This window comes from Oncorhynchus keta, chromosome 22, assembly GCF_023373465.1.
Source record: "Oncorhynchus keta strain PuntledgeMale-10-30-2019 chromosome 22, Oket_V2, whole genome shotgun sequence".
Taxonomy (NCBI): domain Eukaryota; kingdom Metazoa; phylum Chordata; class Actinopteri; order Salmoniformes; family Salmonidae; genus Oncorhynchus; species Oncorhynchus keta.
This window is the reverse complement of record NC_068442.1, coordinates 13,438,612-13,461,574: the sequence shown is the minus strand read 5'-3', so window position 1 is coordinate 13,461,574 and position 22,963 is coordinate 13,438,612. Positions and strand designations below refer to the sequence as shown.

General features: G+C 46.3%; 1 protein-coding gene across 1 annotated transcript; it reads left to right on the top strand.

Moving 5' to 3' along the window:
- Window positions 1–38: 38 nt before the first annotated feature.
- Window positions 39–22,602, top strand: tshz3a (teashirt zinc finger homeobox 3a). Its single transcript, XM_035798276.2, has 2 exons — window positions 39–364; window positions 18,022–22,602. The coding sequence occupies exons 1-2, from the start codon at window positions 325–327 to the stop codon at window positions 21,564–21,566; spliced, it is 3,585 nt and encodes a 1,194-aa protein (XP_035654169.2). The 5' UTR covers window positions 39–324; the 3' UTR covers window positions 21,567–22,602.
- The last annotated feature ends 361 nt before the right edge of the window (window positions 22,603–22,963 follow it).

Sequence of the window (22,963 nt, the reverse complement as noted above, 5' to 3'; positions counted from 1 at the left end):
TAAAGAGTTAACGGAGCAGTGGGTTTGCCCATTCTCATGTTTTGAGTGACGCGATCATCTATGAGACAAGAGAGGATCCGAGGTGGCCGCGTTTAACGCTGTTGACCACTACAGTCATTGCGCGCGGGGGACGATAGACATTCGCCGTTTTTCGCCCCTGACCTGCTGTGTTTTTCCCGCGGACTTTTCTGTGCTATTTGACAACAATGCTCTTAGTTTTCTTCCGGACAATAGTCACTGTGTCGTGTATGAAGGCGTAATCGCGGTGTAGTGGAGCAGCTCGGATTCTACGAGGCCAAAGAACTCTTCTTTGGGAAACCAAACATGCCGCGGCGGAAACAAGAAGCGCCCAAGCGCGCGGCAGGTACGTAGCCCACTACGACAGGAGTGGTTTTATTTGAAGCGATAGCAGCTCAAAGATTTGTTGTTCTCAATCTCAAACCTTTGGAGTTCCGTTTCCAGTATTTCTTCCCCATAGGAATACTAGTGCATCTACTCGATGTATAGGCTAACTTGATTTGTAATAACACTTTGTAATACGAACCCACTATCCCAGGAGTAGCATACTAGTACTGTAACTGTAGGCCTATCCCTCGAATATTACCATTTGTTCCCCCTCGTTACAAAGTAGCCATACTATTTGTCACAGTATCACCCACATCCAATGGCTGCCGTCAACTTTCCCCTTCCCATTGTTCCCATGGATAGTTTACTTTCCCGGTAAACGTTAACTTACCTTTTTGTGGAAGAATTAAAATGTGTGAAAAGTGTTCCATCTGTAATAGCGAAATGCCCAAGGCGGTGCCAATACTCTGAGTCTATAGGGGCTTTGAACATTTGATCCAAGCGGCTAACTTTGGAATTGGGAGGTGGACGAATAACTTACGCTTTTGTATTTGTATAAAACAAACAATTGGGTCCAGACGAAGAGATTGTGGACTGAAAGAAGGTATAATCGACAGTTGCCATGTCTGATTTGACAGTTGATTGATTAGCTGTCATCCGCTTTGATCTGTTTCTTCCCGATCTACATCAGGAAATCATTCCCCCATGTTATGCAGCCCCATGACGTCACATTAAAAGCACTTTGAAAGCATCGTGTACCCCCCCTGCAATGGTCAAGTGACTCACAAAAAGCAGAGGGGTAAAGTGGTTTCACAGTTTGACACACACACACACACACACACACACACACACACACACACACACACACACACACACACACACACACACACTACAAACACACATGCACACAAGGGGGGGTGTAAAATGAGAAGTGCACAATTTAATGGAGGGGAGGAATGGTTTTCTCTATTAGACCAGGCAGTCGGGAAGGCTTTGTTTCATGTTTGATTTAATTGTCTCTTCTCTGACAGGCCCATTCATCAATGGCTTTAATGGTCAATCAGAGACAGGCTGAGTGAGTGCTCCCATTCTGTTTAGCCATACGCTGGCCCAGGCTTTTATTTCATCAGAATGCCCCTGCCTAATGTACACACTCGCTCAGAGGGAGAGAGGGAGAGCATAAAGAATGTCTGAAAGCTTTCTGATTTCAGAACGAGAAATATTTGTTTCTGTAGTTTTTTTTATCTTTTCTGTCCATTTGTTTTGTCTCTGAGACAGGATCATGGGATGTTGTAAAATAGACCCATTCTGTGTTTGTTGTGGAAATGTTGGGGAACTTTTAATGTCATTCTTTGTTCATTTATTCTTTATTTTTACCTCCTTTTTGTCAGTGGGTCCCTCCAGCTGCAAGTTATAAAGTTGTCAACTGTTCAGTGGCACACAAAGGGTGATGATGAATTGATTGCAGCACAGAGCATGGTGATGGAGAGTGCAAAGAAAAGGATGACAGATGATGGGCCTTGATTAGGGACTGAGGGGGAAAGCAAGCCCACAGCAACCTTGAGACTTGCATGAAAAATCTCCTCTCTCTCTCTCTCTCTCTCTCTCATATTCTCTATATCTCTCACCCGCTGTCCTTCCCCTCCCCCCTCAGCATTTTCCTAGAAAAAGGCGAAGTTTTGCTTGCTTCATTAGACTTCACCTAATTAGCTGGAAAGGCTGATGGAGTCTTGACAGGCTTAATGATTGGAGATGACAAGTCTGTGTGCCCGGCCTCAACCAACCAGGTTTGCCACCACTTTGATGTAATCAAGTTGATATTACACAGTGCCTCCCCTCCCGGCGCAGCGCTAGCCTTTGGTCGTGCTGTAACTCAATTTTCCGCTGCAGGTGACAAATGGCCGGGCGTACCTGTGTGGGTCAGGTTTGAGTGCTTTTAACAACCAAGGGCAGCCTGACAGGAGAAACGCAAACAGCTGGGGAAGAATCTCCGGATGCATTCACATAGCTTATGATTAGCTTAGGCTGTAGGCCCAGGGGCTATGATGTTTTACATTAAAGCATTCTAGTGAGTGTACTCAGTGTAGTGACTGGGACCTAACAAGATGGCCCCATAAGTTAGCATCCTCACAGTTAGTGGCTCTATTTGGTATGTGTGTGCCTGTGTGGGTACTTGCGTGCGTGCATGTTTTGGTTTGATGTGTTTCTATGAGAGTGCGTTTTATTTTTATTTAAAAATTAAATAAAAAAAATTCAGGCAGGTATCGAGTCTCCTACTAAGTCAGGTTAGTGAAATCAAGCCCCCTGCTCTAATCCGGCCTCCCTGTGCTCCAGTAATCTTTGTGAGCAGTTCCAGTGGCGCTGGGAGTTCTGGTTTAGACTGGGCTCTACGGCTAGAGGTCTCCTGTTTCTGCAGGGTCAGGCCTATAGCTGCCAGGTCAGCTGTGGCAGCCATCGTGTGTGTGTGTGTGTGTGTGGGTGGGTGGGTGGGTGGTTTGGATGGCAGGGGTGATGAAAGGAATTGCAACCATAGAGGCCCCAGTGTCAGTCATAGGCCATCGTTCCTCTGAATTCTTTCATCTCTCTACCTCTCCCCTCCATCTACCCCCTCCACTCCTCATCCCCCCTCCTCATTGTTACTCACAACTGTTGTCGTCACTGGAGCATCTATTATACTGTGACAGAAATGTTCTCAGGTACTGTATATTATCATTACAGCGCACATAGAACAAAAATACTAATTGAAATTGAAACCACATATGATTACTTACAAATATGCTTATTGACATATGAATTGCAGAGACCAACAAAAATGTTTTTTTGTTTTATATCTGTGGGTGACTGCGTGTGTGTGTTCTATATTTGTCATTAGAGGAATGAGGGGGCATATGGGCTCGTAATTGTTCCACTAACAGGTAGGACTAGACCGTGCAGGTTCGAGTCTCAAGGAAGTTCTTTTTGTAGTTTTGTAGGCAGCGCCACCCATGGCTAATGAAAGTTACTGTGGTTGGATTCCGGCGGGGTTGAGTCATGCCTGTGATCTATGTGTCTGATAAGTGCATACCTAATGAGTTCGCTGCACCTGCCTGCCATGCCATTGAGGAGGGGTGGTTGACTGAGTGCTTCCCACAGGTATTGACAGACACCACCCAGTGTAATGATAACAATGCCACCTTAAACTGGGAGGGAGGGAGAGGTGGAACGGGCTCCTCTTTTTTTGTGTTTTTTTTTTAACCCCACTTGGCAGATGTCAGACTTTGGGCCGGGCTCCAAAACAGAAAAGGGAGTGAACCGAATCACAAAAAGACTAAGCCACCCTCTTCCGGAGCCGAGACGATACCAGTATCACAATACTCGTTAGTAACGTGGCAAGAAAACAAAACAAAACACGGAGCGGACTTAACTCCTTTAGGAAAACAGCCCTAATGTTGGAAACAAACATTAGATTCTCATTCGGAATCACATTTATTTATTTTCCAAGCTATAGCACACAATATTTCACATGCAGCACGTTTTTAAAGGACCAGCTTGATCTGCTTCATTTTTTTTCAAATTTTTGCCATGGAAAAAAATATTGTGCTACTGGCATCTTCACAGCTCTACCCTCCTCAGATCAGGTTTCAGGGCCCTAATGTATGTGAGTGGAGTAGGCCTACGTAGATACTTTATAAAAATAGTCCCGCCATTCGTTGTTGTGATAGATGCAGCTGCGATATGGCAACAATTGGGGCAGTCTTGCTTACGCAAACCCTCAACTCCCCTCCCAGAGGGCAACGCGTCAGAGCCTAGTGGGATGTGTGGTCTTTTCAGGATACTGAGCCCGCTCTGGTCTTCAGGGGTCCTGAAACCAAATCCAGGAGGAGAATAGCCCGGCCATGCCAAAGAGCCGATTTCCTTTTCAACAGAGTCATTTATCACTGACCCACCCTTCGTTCCTGACACACGGACGTGTGTCATTTATCATACTGGCTTTAGCAGACACACAGGGAGGGAGGGAGCAAGAGGGAGCGAGCAAGAGAATGAAAGAGGAGAGAAGTAGACCGAGAGGGACTGAGAGAAACAAAGAGAGAGGGGGGAAGGAATTGAGAAAGAGAGGCAGAGTGAGGTATAGTTAGAAAATGAGCAGAAAGAAAGTAACAAAGAGAAACGGCACAGTTTTAAGACTCACAACAGTATGGTACTGTACAAAATACTGGTGAGAAGGTGGTGGGGAGGACGATGACAACGGGAAGGGTTTTTTTTTTAGATGACAGAGGATTAAGTTACGTGATGTTTTGATGAGTGACAGAATATTCTTCCATGAGTCTCTGGATGTTTGGTTATTGAATATATGATGTGTTTGAGTGTGTGTGAATATGTATATGTGTGTGTAATTTACACCTTGTGTTACGGTGCGTGTTTGCGTGTGTGCAATGGAGTTTGTGTGTGTGGCTGTGTGAGAGAGGGAGATGGTGTGTGCGACTGATGAGCGGGATGATGGGTATCACTCATGCTAGGCTGGCCTCCAAATGAACCCAAGCTGCTCTGCTATCCTGTGGTCCTAACCAGCACTCCCCAAGAGTAAAAAGCAGATTAATGATGGATACCAGGCTTATAGTGCCATTTATCATGGAGAATATTATTTAGGCTGGCCGTGTAGGGCTGTAACTGGAGAGCAGGACGAGCAGAGTGGAAAGCCTTAGACAGACACTCACTGTGTGATGAATGACCGTGCTCTCTGGCGGAGTGTTACTAGACACCCGGGCCACAGCAGTTGGGCCGAATCATATGGCCCAGCTATAGTGGATGATATGACATTTATCCCTCAACTACACTACCCAGATTGCTTTGCCTGGAGGGTTCGGCCCTCTGACAAAACTCGGTCCCCGTCTTTTATAAGCTAACAATGTGCTTGCAAATCATTTAATGGGAAAATTGTGCCTTGCTTCCTAGGTGTAAAAAAAAGTGATGGTTAGTTTTAATGGATATTCAGTTTGATTAGTGTAGCGTAAATTAGAAATACAATGGACTAGATGTCTGACCAAAACCCTCCCATTTTACTGTGCCCTGTGGAGGTCAGCAGGCTTCTGCTCCTCTGTGCTCCGGGCAGTTACTCCACAATCATGAATAAGAGTACAGTGAGGGGTCAAGGCAAGGTCAGCTCCGCTGCTTCCTCTCTCTTCCACAATTAGAAAAAAGGTTGTTTTGTTTCTCTCTCCCGCCCCACACACATAGACACTGGTGTTGTGATTTATGGTGCCCATCCATCTTAGGTCCCCGTCCATCACCTCCTCGTTGCTAGGCGATCATCGCAGCAGCTGTTTGTTGGGAGTGGAGTGGGCCTTGAATGGTTGTCCCTTTGATGTGGTGAGAACATAACATCTGAGAGGGTCTCTATCTCTTTCTCCTCAGATTTGTTTGTGTGTGAGAGATCTTTGTCTTTTTAATGTAGCTGGTTGAATGTCAGATTAACCAATATACACTGTGTACAAAACATTAAGAACACCTAGGGTTATTGCTGTGACCATATTACCGTCACACCGGCAGTCATGAGACATGACCACAGTAAAACTCTATGTGACCGTTGAGTCACGGTAATCTCCTCTTATGCACTCTGGACATGTTAGTGAACATCAAATACAATTTTATTAGTCACATGAATACAATAGGTGTAGACCTTACAGTGAAATGCCTACTTATGAGCCTCTAACCAACAATGCCGTTTCAAAAAAATACAGATAAGAATAAGAGATAAAAGTAACAAGTAATTAAAGAGCAGCAGTGAAATAACAATAGCGAGACTATATACAGGGGGTCACCAATACAGAGTCAATGTGCGGGCGCACTGGTTAGTTGAGGTAGTATATACATGTAGCTAGTGTTATTAAAGTGACTATGCGTAGCTGACAACAGAGAGTAGTAAGGGGGGTGGTGTCTGGCTGGCTGGGTAGCCATTTGACTAGATGTTCAGGAGTCTTATGGCTTTTGGGTAGAAGCTGTTTAGAAGCCTCTTGGGCCTAGAATTGTCGCTCCGGTACTGCTTGCCGTGCGGTAGCAGAGAGAACAGTCTATGACTATGGTGGCTAGAGTCTTTGAGAATTTTTAGGGCCTTCCTCTGACACCGCCTGGTATAGAGGTCCTGGATGACAGGACGTACTGGGCCGTTCGCACTACACTCTGAAGTGCCTTGCGGTCGGAGGCAGAGCAGTTGCCATACCAGGCAGTGATGCAACCAGTCAGGATGCTCTCGATGGTGCAGCTGTAGAACCTTTTGAGGATCTGAGGACCCATGCCAAATCTTTTCAGTCTCCTGAGGGGGAATAGGTTTTGTCGTGCCCTCTTCACGGTCTTGGTGTGCTTGGACCTGTTGGTGATGTGGACACTAAGGAACTTAACTCTCAACCTGCTCCACTGCAGTCCCGTCGATGAGAATGGGGTCGTGCCCTGTCCTCTTTTTCCTGTAGTCCACAATAATCTCCTTTGTCTTGATCATGTTGAGGGAAAGGTTGATGTCCTGGCACCACATGGCCAGGTTTCTGACCACCTCCCTATAGGCTGTCTCGTCATTGTCGGTGATCAGGCCTACCACTGTTGTCATCGGCCAATTTAATGATGGTGTTGGAGTCGTGCCTGGCCGTGCAGTCATGAGTGTGAACAGGGAGTACAGGAGGGGACTAAGCACGCACCCCTGAGGAGCCCCTGTGTTGAGGATCAGTGTGGCATGTTGTTGCCTACCCTTACCACCTGGGGGTGACCCGTCAGGAAGTCCAGGATCCAGTTGCAGAGGGAGGTGTTTAGTCCCAGGGTCCTTGGCTTATTGATGAGCTTTGAGGGAACTATGGGTGTTGAATGCTGAGCTGTAGCCAATGAATAGCATTTTCACATAGGTGTTCCTTTTGTCCAGGTGGGAAAGGTCACTGGATTGCAATGGAGATTACATCGTCTGTGGATCTGTTGGGGAGGTATGCAAATTGGAGTGGGTCCAGGGTTTCTGGGATGATGGTGTTGTGAGCTATAACCAGCCTTTCAAAGGCTACAGACTTGGGTGCTACGGGTTGGTAGTCATTTAAGCAGGTTACCTTAGTGTTCTTGGGCACAGGGACTATGGTGGTCTGCTTAAAATGTTTTGCATGTCCTTGTAATCCGTATGGCCCTGCAGCCTTGTGAATGTTGGCCTGTTTAAAGGTCTTAATCACATCGGCTGCGTAAAGCGTGATCACAAAGTCTTCCGGGAACAGCTGGTGTTCTCATGCATTGTTTCAGTGTTATTTGCCTCTATGCGAGAAAATAAGTAGTTTAGCTTGTCTGGTCGGCTTGTGTCACTGGGCAGCTCTCGGCTGTGCTTCTCTTTTTAGTCTAATGTTTGCAAGCCATGCACATCCGATGAGCGTCAGCTGGTATAGTACGACTCGATCTTAGTCCTGTATTGACGCTTTGCCTGTTTGATGGTTCGTCGGAGGGCATAGCGGGATTTCTTATAAGCTTCCGGGTTATTGTCCCGCTCCTTGAAAGCGGCAGCTTTAGCTCAGTTCGGATGTGGCCTGTAATCCATGGCTTCTGGTTGGGGTATGTACGTACGGTTACTGTTTGGACGACGTCATCGATGCACATATTGATGAAGCCAATGACGTAGTTAGGAGTATCCAACTCACTATTGGCCTGGTTCTCGGCACTCTATTGTCCCTCTTTATTTATTTTATTTCCCCTTTCTTTAACCAGGTAGGACAGTCGAGAACAAGTTCTCATTTACAACTGCGACCTTGCCAAGATAAAGCAAAGCAGTGCGACAAGAACAACAACACAGTTACACATACACAAACGTACAGTCAATAACACATAGATTCGTTCCTATGTACAGTGTGTACAAATGTAGGGAGGTAGGCAATAAATAGGCCTCCAACCACTGACATCAATGCAAATACAAACACAATGAAACACAATGAAATGGACAGCCTTTCTAAGGTGGTATAAATGTGTGTGTGTAAATTTAAATAATGATTGTGCCATTATATAATATTCCTTTCTCTGGTGTGCAGAGAGCTGGGCTGTTTAGTTATGAAAAAATGTTACTACAGATTTCACTTGGTTTCCCAAATTAAGTGCTGGGTGTTGCACACCAGTATCTCTACCTGTACATGACCATCTGATCATTTATCACTCCAGTGTTAATCTGCAAAATTGTAATTATTCGCCTACCTCCTCATGCCTTTTGCACACAATGTATATAGACTCTTTTTTTTCCCCCTATTTTTTCTACTGTGTTATTGACTTGTTAACTGTTTACTCCATGTGTAACATGTGTTGTCTGTTCACACTGCTATGTGTTATCTTGGCCAGGTCACAGTTGTAAATGAGAACTTGTTCTCAACTAGCCTACCTGGTTAAAAAAAGGTGAAATAAAAATTCAAAATACATTTAAAAAACTGCAGGAACAGGCAGCAAATAACCCGAGTAGGCTACCAGACATGAGTGAAACGAACCACGCGGAAAGTGGCCTCCATTCTCTGTACCTGCACCTTTTATTTAACTAGGCAAGTCAGTTAAGAACAAATCTTATTTACAATGACGGCCTACCGGGGAACAGTGGGTTAACTGCCTTGTTCAGGGGTCAGAACGACAGATTTGTCAGCTCGAGGATTCGATCCAGCAACCTTTCGGTTCCTGGCCCAACGCTCTAACCACTAGGGTACCTGCCTAGAGGAGTATCCAACATATATTATGTTTATAATAGGCCATTCTAAATCAAAACTAATTTGACATATTAGTAAAGACAAGATTAACTTGAGAAAATATGATGACTTGATGAGAGAACAGGGTGTGCATAGCCAAATAACATACAGTAGGTCAACTTTGTTAAATGTAGATGTTACAAAGGCTTGTATGGAGATGCTAAACCTGCCTGTTAATTTTATTTTTATTTTATTTTACCTTTATTTTACTAGGCAAGTCAGTTAAGAACAAATTCTTATTTTCAATGACGGCCTAGGAACAGTGGGTTAACTGCCTGTTCAGGGGCAGAACGACAGATTTTTGTACCTTGTCAGCTCGGGGTTTCGAACTTGCAACCTTTCGGTTACTAGTCCAACCACTAGGCTACCCTGCCGCCCCAATCACCGTGAGACCGCCAGTATTTTGCATGACAATAACCGGCTGTCAAAATTTCATGACTGCCACAGCTCTAAGAACACCTTAATAATATTGAGTTGTACCCCTCAATTCATCGGGGTATGGACTCTACAAGGTGGCGAAAGCGTTCCATAGGGATGCTGGCCCATGTTGACTCCAATGCTTCCCACAGTTGTGTCAACTTGGCTGGATGTCCTTTGGGTGGTGGACCATTCTTGATATACACAGGAAACTGTTGAGCATGAAAAATCCAGCAGCGTTGCAGTTCTTGACACAAACCAGTGCACCTGGCACCTACTACCATACCCTGTTCAAAGGCAGTTAAATCTTTTGTCTAGCCCATTCACCATCTGAATGGCACACATACACTGACTATACAAATCATTAAGAACACCTGTACTTTCCATGACATACTGACCAGGTGAATCCAGGTGAACGCTATGATCCCTTATTGATGTCACTTGTTAAATTCACTTCAATCAGTGTACACGAAGGGGTGGAGACAGGTAAAGAAGGATTTTAAAAGCTTTGAGACAGATTGTGTATGTGTGCCATTTAGAGGGTGAATGGGCTAGACAAAAGATTCAAGTGCCTTTTGAATGGGGTATGTTAGTAGGTGCCAGGCACGGTTTGTGTCGAACTGCTGGGTTTTTCACGCTCAACAATTTCCATGTGTCAAGAATGGCACCCAACGGAAATCCAGCCAACTTTATACAAGTTAAAGCATTGGGAAGCATTGGAGACAACATGGGCCAACAGCCCTGGGGATGTCTTTCGACACCTTGTTGAGTCCATACGCCAATTAATTGAGGCTGTGTTGAGGGCAAAATATCCTTCATTTACACTGATTTGAAGTGGATTTAACAAGACCTCAATAAGTGACCTCAAGGAATCATAGTGTTCATCTAGTCAGTCTGTCATGGAAAGAGCAGGTGTTCTTAATGTTTTGTACACAGTATAGCTCAGGTCCTGAAGGTCTGTATACAGCTGCCTGTTGTAGGTCCAGTCATAACACAACAATGCAGCATTCTGGGAGTACAGTACAGTTTGATCTATCTGCTTTCCCAGTCTCACTCGCTCTCTCAACATGGTACAGCATTGAGCCTCACCTGGAGCAAGAGGAATCTGTTTTTCCCATCTCCTTGAGCACACATCCTGCACTACAATCAGCGGACACAGTGCATTCAATCATTCATTAGGGGGTAGAAAATAGGAACAGAATAGGAGGAACATTGATGTACGGTAATAGACTGCCGGGAGCATCTCTTTTTGAGCGATCAAACACAGCCACATATTAGTAAATCTTTCTCTTATGGTTATGACTTACGCCACTATTTTCTACCATTTCGAGTGTTGGACTATGTTGTCTTACCTCCACTGACGGTTGAGAGAAACTCCACCTGTAGCTGTTACCGACCACCTTGATTCGGTCTTATGTAGCAAAATGTTTAATTGTGTTTTTTTTTATTTTTTACATCGGATGAAAGTAGAGCGCTAGAAAATCTTACATCATACACAGCAGTCGAGGAACAACTCCTTTGAAAGTTGATAAACTTGTAACCCCACTTTTGAGAAAATGGCCCTTGAATGTTTCTGCATTGTTTATACCCTCATAAGCATTAGCCCCACCCATCTCTTTAAGGATTCACATGTGAGGCCATGTACTAAACAGAGTGAGTAGTTTAGTAAACAATCAAAGATTTGAAGACTATGAAAGTGGTAAAAGTAGTAGCTTACAATAAGATAAACTCCAGGTAAAAATACACTATCTAGCCCTTGCCCTATATCCTAATCTGATTTTGGTGTATTGTCAATGTTGTTCACATAATTGTCTCTGGTATAATAAAATAAAGTAAATAAAATAAAATCTATGTGGATTGGTCACTTATGTCTAGACATGTACTCATGTTTATGAAATACTATAGATGGCTGTAATCACCCCCAGACACACCTGGCTAACTTGATGTAATCAACTGGCAAAGTGGAGTCTTTTGTTTAGACATGGAGCTAGCTAGCTCAACAATGAACCGGCATAATTCCAACTCCTATTACTACCAATACAAACATTGTCATAGCTTTAGTATGAATCTGCAGGTAGCTAAAGCTAATAAACTAGGTTTTAATGTTAGCTAGCTAACATTAGGCTACAACTAGCAATGCAACTGGTTTTCTGATTCTAATAACATTACTACACAGATCATACACGTAACGTTAGCTAGCTAGCAAGCTAACGTTCACTAGCTAGCTAATAGTATGCCGTAACTTGCAATGAAAATGACTTTCTGACTTATAATATCTGAAAATGTAGCTAGACTCTTACCTGTATAAATGGATGAATGCTGCACAGCAGACTGGAACCATTTAAACTCTGTTTTTGTTTGTAGCGACATCTTGTTTGGCCAGTGTTGTCAAGTCACTCCAGTTCACACTGACAGTGGTGTGTGCAGAAATTACTCCATCTTTTCCAACTGATCTGTCGATAGCACCTGCTAAATTCAGGGCATCAATGCTGTTGAGAATTGTAGCAAAACGTTTGTAGTTCTCGATGGCTAATGTTATATCTTTCGAAATTGGCACTGTAGAAAGGGCTATCAACACATACTGAGCAGTTCACCTTATAGACAGAAGCGGCTACATGGCAGACCAATCCAAATTCATCTCCCAGCATGTCCAGTCCATCCATTATCTCAGCCAATCATGGCTAGTGAGAAGGTTCCTGACTTTCTGTGGCTAAACCAACTAGGCTCGTAATTTAACAATTTTATTTGTATTTACTGATTGGAATACACATTTGTTATTAAGGCACATGAAAGTTAATGTGTTCCAGATTTTGATTTAAAACAAAATATATATTTATGTTCAAATGCATCTCCTGTGAAGTAGTGACGTGCGACATATGCCTAGTTTCCTGAAACAAGTCACATTTTTTTCTGACAGAGTATAATTTCACCTCATGCTACTCCCTCCTTCCTAGCAACAGAGGACACGAGTGGAATACCACCACAAGACCAATGAGTGGTTAGCCTAGCATGACAAATGTTAAGGAATGAAGACATTTCATTTTACTTTCCCCACTGATCTTCGGACATTTTGATAGAACCAAACAAGACTGTTTTGGTATGGAATTATTCAAATCTATTTTAAAGCCTGGAGTCAGTCGACTGCTGGGAAACTGGAACTAGTGGAAGTCGGTGGTTTGCGGTTGTGTGATTTTTAGGCTGTGGTGACTTCCTGGAGGTTCTAAGTGTTATTTAAGGCTCCTTCCTGTAAGTAAGGCCCCCCTGCCGAGGCACTGTGTTGCTTTAAGAGCAAGAGGGCCCAGTTAAAGAACAAATGTCCGGAATAAGAAACACCACAGCTGGGGAGTGAGGCCCTGCTTAACTCTCTCCACTCTCAGTACCCTTACTGTGATCTCTGATCATACTGTAGAGTGTTGTTCACTACCACCTCGTGATCCTCTAAGGATGTTGCCACTTTGAAGCATGTCTTAACAATTTTCAGACTTACCTCCTATTTTTCTAGTTACCCTAAAAGCAGCCTATTGGGACAGGAGAGATTTATCCACGGTTTGGATTTGTTTAAATAGCCGCCCTGCTATAACTACCTATTGTTAGCCAATTCTCACCAAAAGCAATGTGTGGGATAGAGGCAGGCTCATCATGTTCAATGAATGAATCCATTCTCTTCTCCCTTATTCCTCCTCCGTTTTTAACTCTAGCTGGCTGTTTTAGCTGGCCAACCCCTGGCCTCCTATCTGTGGAACTGTTATTGTTACGTGGTACAGTAGCAGAACGAGATAGGAAAGGGATGCCATCATTAAGCTATGAATAGCCATTAGCCACATTTGCTTCGGTGCCAGCTATGATAGCCTAAGTCTGTCGCTTTAGGCTAGTTGGTGGTTGGACCACCGACAAATATAACACTCTCCTTCTTTTACTCCTTTTGACTTCTCCTTCCTCTCCCTCTTTTCAGCTGTTCTGTGGTCAGCTCCTGTAGCTAGCTGTAAGCTGCTATGTCATTCAGTGGTTGAAGTGCAGACTCTGGTAGTAGTGTCTTGATTACACGTCCTGTTTACCCCAGTGTTGTGTGTGATTTGGCTCCCAGCTCTACTGGCTGTTACCCCATCTGTGTGGAGGCTGAGTGAGGTGATCACTGGGCAATGCAGGGAGCTGAGGGTGAACAGATCCACCCTTACTGTTCTTAAAAGCTGATTACTTCAGGATGCATGTTTTTGTTTTCTTTCATATTTTTTTTTCAGTTGAAGACTTCACCGTTTCTTGTGTCTTGCTTCCATCACTCACCAGCCTTTCCCGGACAAGGGTGTGAGTCCTGCCTTTGACTAAATGATTACTGATGATGTACTAGGGTGTACCATCTACCATCAGAAGAGAGGGCCTGGTTTTGCGTCTAACTTTTGGTGTATAGTCACAGTGCCTGTTCATCCCATTCATCCCATGTTTCTTCCCTGTTCCTGATCGTCGGAACACTAGAACCACAAAGGGTTCTTTAGATGGTTCCATGTCAAACCTTACACCTCCACAAATAACCCTTTGATAATCCTCGAGAGTGTCGCTAGCTATTTTTATTTATTTCACCTTTATTTGTTAATTCTCCTTCCAGGTGTATTCCTAATAATCCAGCATTCTTCCCAGAATGAACCCAACACACCCATCACATTTCATTAGAGTGATAAATCACCTCTGTTGTCAGTCAAGCTTGGGAGAATAATTGGATGGTGGTTGTCACCCACGGTGATGGATGATCAGTCATTGGGGATCAAATTAACAGATAGTGCTCAGATGTAATGACTGTTTTGCATTTTAAATTGCCTGGGAGCGTTGACTGCTGGTCGTCCGTTTTTATTGCGATGCCCTTTCAGCCCACATTTTAGCCTTGCTGTCTAGACTTTAGACTAGACTAGGAGATTGGAATTATGTTCTTAATATTTTTTTAAACATTTTTTGTGTTAGGAAAGGCTTACCAAAATGAAACACAAAAAGTAGTCATATACAGCTAGAACAAAGGTTCAAAGGAATATGTGAAGCATGTTCACGGTGGGTCATTGATCAAGACTATAAGAGCGAACTAAGGACTTCTCTTTCAACCTGCCTGCTAATGCCAGAGTCATAACCTCAGTGATTGAACCTGACATCTGTGACCAGCTGCTCTGGATACAAACACATTAACGTAGCCACCTCATCCTGACTGTATTTCCTCCTTCAAATTAGACACTCACACGAACACCATCCGGAGATCGGAGGAGAGAAAAAAACCTAAGCCTGAGATATCTCCCCTGCTAGTTTGTCTGCCGAGCGGTGAGAGATTTACCTCCTCAGAACCCCCCTCACATTATCATAATTGTGTCCAGGACATGAGGCCAGGGAAGTGATCATGTCATTTTATTTACACCCAGCTTGGCCCTCTTTACGAGCGGTGTGCCAGGCCCTGCCAAGCGCACGGGGCCCAGTGACATCTTTTGATCAGGGCTGTCGCAGAAGATCAGCGGAGACTGGCAGGTAATGGATACCCAGTGACAAACTAAATCTACGGGCAGGATGGGAGACTAGACCGCACCTGCCAGGTCCCTATTAGACGGGCCCTTTCAGTGGGGCTGCCTGCCTGCCTACTGACACCCACCACCCCCAGGGCCAACATCAGACCACCGCCCAGCCGCCCTGAGATTAGGTGTTAGCACAGGATATGGGGGTTATTCCAGCGATGCCATTTTTGTTTAGACTGGATGTGTTTGTGTGTGTGTAAAGGGATTAGTGAATTGTGTGTGTGTGTGTGTGTGTGTGTGTGTGTGTGTGTGTGTGTGTGTGTGTGTGTGTGTGTGTGTGTGTGTGTGTGTGTGTGGCCAGAATGCTCACCTGTCATAAGTATACAGGATGTTCGCCTGTCATAAGTATACAGGATGTTCAAAACATCTTTGCTCATAGGTTGTTGGGTTTTTTGGGGGGGGGGGATCTATATAATGAAGTGGGCAGAAGGGGCAAAGGGAGGAGGCTGGTGACGTGTCCTTCACCAAGACATTTGTCCCACTTAGCTGTGACAGTGTGTGGGGACCCGAGTGGGGGAGGGTCTGTCACTACAGGGGACCGTCACTCTCTGAAGACGGGAGGGGGGGGTGCTGAGGGAGGGTCGCTGTCCCCTGTGATCGGTCAGGGCCAGGCACCCAGAAAACGTACACACCTGTCTAAGGTGAGCCGAGGGCGCACACATTGCAAAGTGACAGGTCGCTTATGTTGCCATCATCTCTTACTCAACCTCGCACTCTTATGTCTGTTTCTCTCTGAGGAAATGTCTCTGTCCTGTGTATGTGTGTTTTGCCTAACACCAAGCACCTGTTAGCCTGCTCCAAAAGGCACTTCTAGTCTGTCTGTGATACTCATCACCATTGGTAATCTCATGTGCCTCACTTCCATTTAGTTGACTTTGAAAGGTGTCGATCTAACATTTTAAATAGTCTTATCATCATAAATCATATTTCCCTTTATTAGCAATGAGTGGAAATCCTGTGTGTCCCTGTCTGTCTGTGTGTGTCCCTGTCTGTCTGTGTGTGTCCCTGTCTGTCTGTGTGTGTGTCCCTGTCTGTCTGTGTGTGTGTCCCTGTCTGTCTGTGTGTGTGTGTCCCTGTCTGTCTGTGTGTGTGTGTCCCTGTCTGTCTGTGTGTGTGTGGAGACGGACAGACAGACAGACGAGAGGCAGTTGAAGAGGCGTCAGACAAATTAACTGACAGATGGAGGTTGATCCAACTCATTTATTACCCCAGAGGAGAATGCCACAGCACGATTGAGCTTCATTAATTTCCGATTTAGCTTTCATTTCAAGCTGTTGCGCCCTGAGATAAATAAAATGGCACATTGTGTTTTTGCCAAGATATTGTTTTTTGTTTTACCCCACCATAAACAAAGTAAAGGAGAGAGTAGAGGAGAATCAGCTAGTTATATGTGTGGCTGGGGTAGTATATAAACACAGGCTTGTCTGGGAGGAAAATAACACCTTAATGGTTGATGAGGTGAAATGGGATGACTGTCATTTCTCAACTCTGCTTTCACTCGCCTCCCGCACAGATGGCTCATTTATCCCTGCGAGTCCTCAGGCGCCCGTAGTAGAGAAACTTTCTCTCCAATAGTTCAACTAACACCCTGTGTGGGAAAGATGGGGCAGTCTTTGGACATCTGAGGGTTGGAATTAAGATAAGTGACTGGTTGATATACACTGAGTGTACATACCTTTAGGAACACCTGCTCTTTTCCATGAGACTGACTAGGTGAATCGAGTTGAAAGCTATGAACCGTTATTTATGTCACATGTAGATGAAGGGGAGGAGACGGGTTAAAGAAGGATTTTTAAGCCTTGAGCCAATTGAGACATGGATTGTGCGTGTGCTGTTCAGAGGGTGAATGGGCAAGACAAAAGATTTAAGCGCCTTTGAACAGGGTATGGTAGTAGGTGCCAGGCGCACCAGTTTGTGTCAAGAACTGCAACACTGCTGGGTTGTGTCACGCTCAACAGTTTCCCGTGTGTATCAAGAATGGTCCACCACCCAAAGGAGATCTAGCCAAACCGTGGGAAACAGTGGCGTCAATATGGGCCAGCCTCCATGTGGAACACTTTCAACACCTTTTAGTCCATGTCCCAACGAATTGAGGCTGTGCCGAGGGCAAAAGGGGGTGCAACGCTATATTAGGATGGTGCTCTTAATGTTTTGTACACTGAGTGTGTTCAAACCTTCCTAATATTGAGTTGCACCCCCTTTGCCCTCAGAACAGCATGAGTTTGTCAAATGGACTCTAAAAGGTGTCAAAAGCGTTCCACAGGGATGCTGGCCCATGTTCACTCCAATGCTTTTCAGGTGTCAAGTTGGTTGGATGTCCTTTGGGTGGTGGGCCGTGCTTGATACCAGTAGAGGTTGCTGAGGAGAAGATGGCTCATAATAACGGCTGCAACGGAGCTCATGGAATGAAATCAAATGCATAGAAACCATGTGTTTGATACTATTCCGCTCCAGCCATTACCACGAGCCCGTTCTCCCCAATTAAGGTGCCACCAAACTCCTGTGCTTGATACACACGGGAAACTGTTGAGTGGGAAAAACCCAGCCGCGTTGCAGTTCCTGACACAAACCAGTGCACCTGGCACCTACTACCATACCCTGTTCAAAGGCACTTCAATATTTTTCCTTGCCCATTCACCCTCTGAATGGCACACACACAATCCATGTCTCAATTGTCTCGAGGCTGAAAAATCCTTGTTTATTCTGTCTCCTCCCCTTCATCTACACTGATTTGAAGTGGATTTAACAAGTGACATCAATAAGGGATCATAGCTTTCACCTGGTCAGTCAATGTCATGGAAACATCCGGGTTCTTAATGTTTTGTATACTCAGTGAATATCTATATTATTTCAATGTAACAATTTTCATGCTTTCCACCAAGTCCTCCAACCAGGGGAGAGGGTAGTTCAATAAAAGAAAAAAAGTTATCAGATATGATTAAATTAATAGAATTAGTCAGTGTGTTCAGTGGCCTTCATATAACACACCCTCTCTTTTGTTTCCCCTCCAGCCTACTCTCCAGAGGAGTTGGAGGAGATGAAGGAGCATGCGATTGAGGAGGTGGAAGAAGAGGGCGTGGACTTTCAAGAGGACGGAGAGAGCTCAGAAAAGGACCTCACCATAGAGCCACTGGGTGACCGGGACTCCATTGTTGGGGCCGAGCTCTCTGCTCAGGAGATGGACATTGAATCACACGTGAGCGATGCCAGCGACCCCTTGTCAGACTTTGAGACCACCTCTGTCGACGCCGAGGAGAGGCCTGTCAAAGAGCCTCTGAACGGAGCAGGGGTGAGGCTGGACACTCCCTTGGCGCTGGACACTCCCTTGGCGCTGGACACTCCCTTGGCGCTGGACACTCCCTTGGCGCTGGACACTCCCTTGGCGCTGGACACTCCCTTGGCGCTGGACACTCCCTTGGCGCTGGACACTCCCTTGGCGCTAGACACCCTGGAACAGATGAAGACCATCTACTCCAGCTTCCTGACCAACACCTATTGGTCGCCCCTGAACTTTAACCCCACCCCAACGCCAACTCAGACACTGACACATGTGGAGAAGCCACCCCGGACTAGCAGCTCTAGCAGCAGCAGCAGTAGCAGCAGCAGTAGTTATGACTGGCACCAGTCTGCAGTGGCTAAGTCCCTGCAGCAGCAGGCCTCTCAGAGCCGCCACCACCCTCATCCCTCAGAGCCCAGTCTCTTCAGCACAGTGCAGCTCCATAGACAGAACCCCAGATTGTACGGCAACATCTTCACCGGGGCCAGCAAGTTCCGTTGCAAGGGCTGCAGTGCCGCCTACGACACCCTGGTGGAGCTCACTGTGCACATGAACGACACGGGCCATTACCGCGATGACAATCATGAGAGGGGAGCCAATGGGGCCAAGGGGCACTGGTCCAAGCCTCGCAAGCGCTCCCTGCTGGAGATGGAAGGCAAGGAGGATGCTGCGAAGGTGCTGAAGTGCATGTACTGTGGCCACTCCTTCGAGTCCCTGCAGGACCTGAGCGTTCACATGATCAAGACCAAACACTACCAGAAAGTGCCTCTGAAGGAGCCACTGGCCCCTGTGGCAGCCAAAATGATCTCAAGGAAGAGAGGCCCACTCTCTGGGAGCCTGGACCTCCCTGGCTCCCCAAGCTCAAGAGAGGTGACCCCCAAACCCAAAGCATCCCTGAGTGGTGACCCCAACGACCCCTCCCACAAGGTCTCCAACCCCTATATCACCCCCAGCAACCGCTTCGGCCACCAGAACGGCGCCAGCTATGCGTGGCAGTTCGAATCGCGCAAGTCCCAGATCCTCAAGTGCATGGAGTGCGGAAGTTCCCACAATACCCTGCAGGAGCTGACCGCCCACATGATGGTGACTGGTCACTTCCTCCGGGTCACCAATGGCAACCCCCCCAGCAAGAGAGGAGGCAGGCCTGTCCCAGAGGCTGCCTCCCCCAGCTCTGTACAGGCCACACCCCCCACACAGGAGGGGGTTCAGTCAATCCCATTGGCTCCTACATTCTCCCCCCCTCCACCCTCTGCCGTTTCAGCCCTGGCCATCTCCCCTCCTCTCAAAGACATTAAGAAAGAGGAGATGGAGGACGAGTGTACTAAGGACATGGTCAGCCATGACAAGGTTTCGAACGGGGACGAGGAGGTGGAGGAGAAGTTTCACAACTCCACAAAGTATAACTATCTGACCGAGGAGGACCTGAAGGAGAGCCCCAAGGGCGGCTTCGACATTCTCAAGTCCCTGGAGAACACGGTGACTTCGGCCATCAACAAAGCCCAGAGTGGCAACCCCAGCTGCGGGGGATACCCCAGTATCCACGCTGCATATCAGTTCCCCAACTCCCTGAAGATGCCCCAGGGTAGTGCTGAGAAGAGCTCCCCTCTCAAGTACCTATTCACTGGAGGAGAGGGGGTGCTCTCTTCCCTCAGCAAGAGCCAGCCCCTGATCTCCCCACCGGCTAGTCAGAGCTACCCCCTCCCCCACCTCAACAACTTCCAGGCCATGGAGGAGCTGGTTAAGAAGGTGACTGAGAAAGTGGCCAAAGTGGAGCGGAGGGTAAAGAGAGAGGTGTCCCCCAAGAGAGAGGTGTCCCCCAAGAGAGAGGTGTCCCCCAAGAGAGAGGTGTCCCCCAAGAGAGAGGTGTCCCCCAAGAGAGAGGTGTCCCCCAAGAGAGAGGTGTCCCCCAAGAGAGAGGTGCACCGGCCCCCCTGTGGAAGTGACGCTGCAGAGTCCACTGGAGCAGAGTCCCTGCTTCGAGAGTGGAGGGCGGTGACTCCGGCTAACAGTGACAGTAGCCATAGCGACAGAGCCTCGCCGTCTGCGAGAGCGAGCAGGAGAAAAACGGTTCCGTTGCCTGCCTCTGCTCTGAGCTGCAGCTCAGCCTTCATAACAGGCCACGCCCCTCTGGAGCAGCCCTTCGTTAACCCTTTAAGTGCTCTTCAATCTGTGATGAATGTCCACCTGGGGAAGGCAGCCAAGCCCACCCTGCCCAGCCAGGACCCTCTCAGTCTGCTGTCCAGGCTGAGCCAGAGTATGGCCGAGAGGGCTGCCGTGGCCTCCTCCCCCACGCACACCAAGAGACACCCAGAGCCTGTGGCTTGTCGCGGCATAAGTCAGTCCAATGATGACCAGCCCATGGACCTGACAAAAGGGAAGCGTGATCGAGGAGGCTCTATGGGCTCTGACCCTCTGACTCCCTCATCCACAGCCTCCTCCGTCTCCCCTTCCTCAATGGTGACCCCTGCTAAGATGACAGTGGTCTCTCCCTTCACATCCAGCAGCCCGTTACATGAAAACGCTCTGTCGGACATCTCCGACATGCTGAGGAACCTGACACAATCAGCACACCACGTCTCCAAGCCCCCCTCCAGGACGCGGATCACAGAGCGGGTCACAGATGTAGTGGGCTCCACCACCCAAGAGGAGGCTGAGGGGTCCATGGCCAATAAGAGGAAGGGCCGTCAGTCCAACTGGAACCCCCAGCACCTGCTTCTCCTACAGGCCCAGTTCTCTTCCAGCCTCAGGCCGACATCCGAGGGCAAGTACATCATGTCCGACCTGAGCCCCCAGGAGAGGATGCACGTGTCCCGCTTCACGGGCCTCTCCATGACCACCATCAGTCACTGGCTGGCCAACGTCAAGTACCAGCTGAGGAGAACCGGCAGGACCAAGTTCCTCAAGAACCTGGACTCAGGCCAGCCGGTGTTCTTCTGCAGCGAGTGCGCTTCACAGATCCGGACCCCCGCTGCCTACATTTGCCACCTGGAGGCCCACCTGGGCTTCAGACTGAAGGACCTGGCCAAGCTCTCCCCCAAACAGACCCTGAGGGACTCCTCGAAAGGTGGGTCTGATGAACTGCCCCTCCTGGACCCTTTCCTCTTCTCTTCTGCACCCTCTTCTCAGTCACAAGAGGAGGGCGGTGGGACTGTGTACCGGTGCCAGCTGTGTATCCGTAAGTTTGCCAGTAAGCATGCCATCAAGCTCCACCTCAGCAAGAGCCATGGGAAGTCCCCAGAGGACCATCTCCTGTATGTCTCTGGGATGGGGAAACACTAGAAGTAGAATTGACATTTCATTATAGAAACACTTGAGTGCTCCCAGCATTGGACATACTGGAATATAAGTTGTTAAAAAAAGAGAACTTAAAAAGAAACTTAAAAGAAAACAGTTGAAGGTGTGACAAAAGTAACTACTGTTAAGTGTCAGCACAACGTGTTTACATTCATGGCCTATGCTTGTCTGTATTTTTCTCCATTTCAAAATATGTTAATTTCACATGTTGAAGATATAGATCATGAATATTCAGCTTTTAAAGGGATAGTTCGCCCAATTACTAATTTACATATTTTTCCTTACCTTTTACCACAAGTTGTCTATTGGCCAGGAGTGACCACGATACAAACTTTAGATTTGTTTTCATCTCTGAAGATAAGGACACATTTAAGTAATTTTGTATTTTGGGTGAACTCTCCATTTGTAAAATATAGTAATTTGAGATTTATTATATTGTAATGTAGTTATTTTTACATTTTTGTGAAGTTTATTGGAATTTGTTGACTCTTTGAACTACATGTATGTATGTATGTATGTATGTATTAACAAGTTAACAGTTCAAAACTAGTTTGATACTCCAGTTTTTAGTTGGCTTTTGTCACCTTAAGCGGGGTTTGCTGATGAAGCATTTCTACTCTGAGATCAGCCATGAACCTGGGAGTGCTCTTCGGGAGAATTAGCCAAACAAATAAATTACATTGTACTAGCCAGTAATATCACATTTTATATACAGTTTGTGTTGCAGGTTTTGTCGACTCTGCAGTATTGCTTATCATCATGTCAGGGGCCCTCAAACCACGTCTATGTACAAATGTACATACGGTATATAGGCTAACCACTTTCTTGTTTAAGTTATGCATACTTGTTATATTTCCTAATTTAAGAGGACTATGACTATCCACTGGTGCAGAGCCTTTGAAGACAGAAATTACATTGTTTTGCACAATAGTTTTATAAATGTTATTTGATAAGAAAATATATAAAATTGAACTTTTGTTCATGCTCTGTTGCTTCTATTATTAAATTGACTTGAAGTGCTGCACACAACTTTTGTATTTCTTAAAATATCACAAATGCTTATTACACCTCTTATTGTATTGTTACCAGGTCCCAAACACACCCCAGCACGACAAAACAGATTCGGCATCCACAAAACACACGTAGTTACTGCAGAGCCTTCAGCCCTGTCTAGGCTCTGTAATGTCTGCACAGGCACAGTCCTACCAAACACAAACTGTAGTGTGTGTGTGGCTAAGAGACAGTGTGTTGCACCGAGACGTCTGCCAGGTGCTGCTGCATGTCAACCACCAGATGTTCCTGAAACAAGCCACTGGAGGAGAGTGCAACAGCAGGCAGAGTGGGCTGATTACCACCGGGGCTTCAATGCCATCATCATGAGG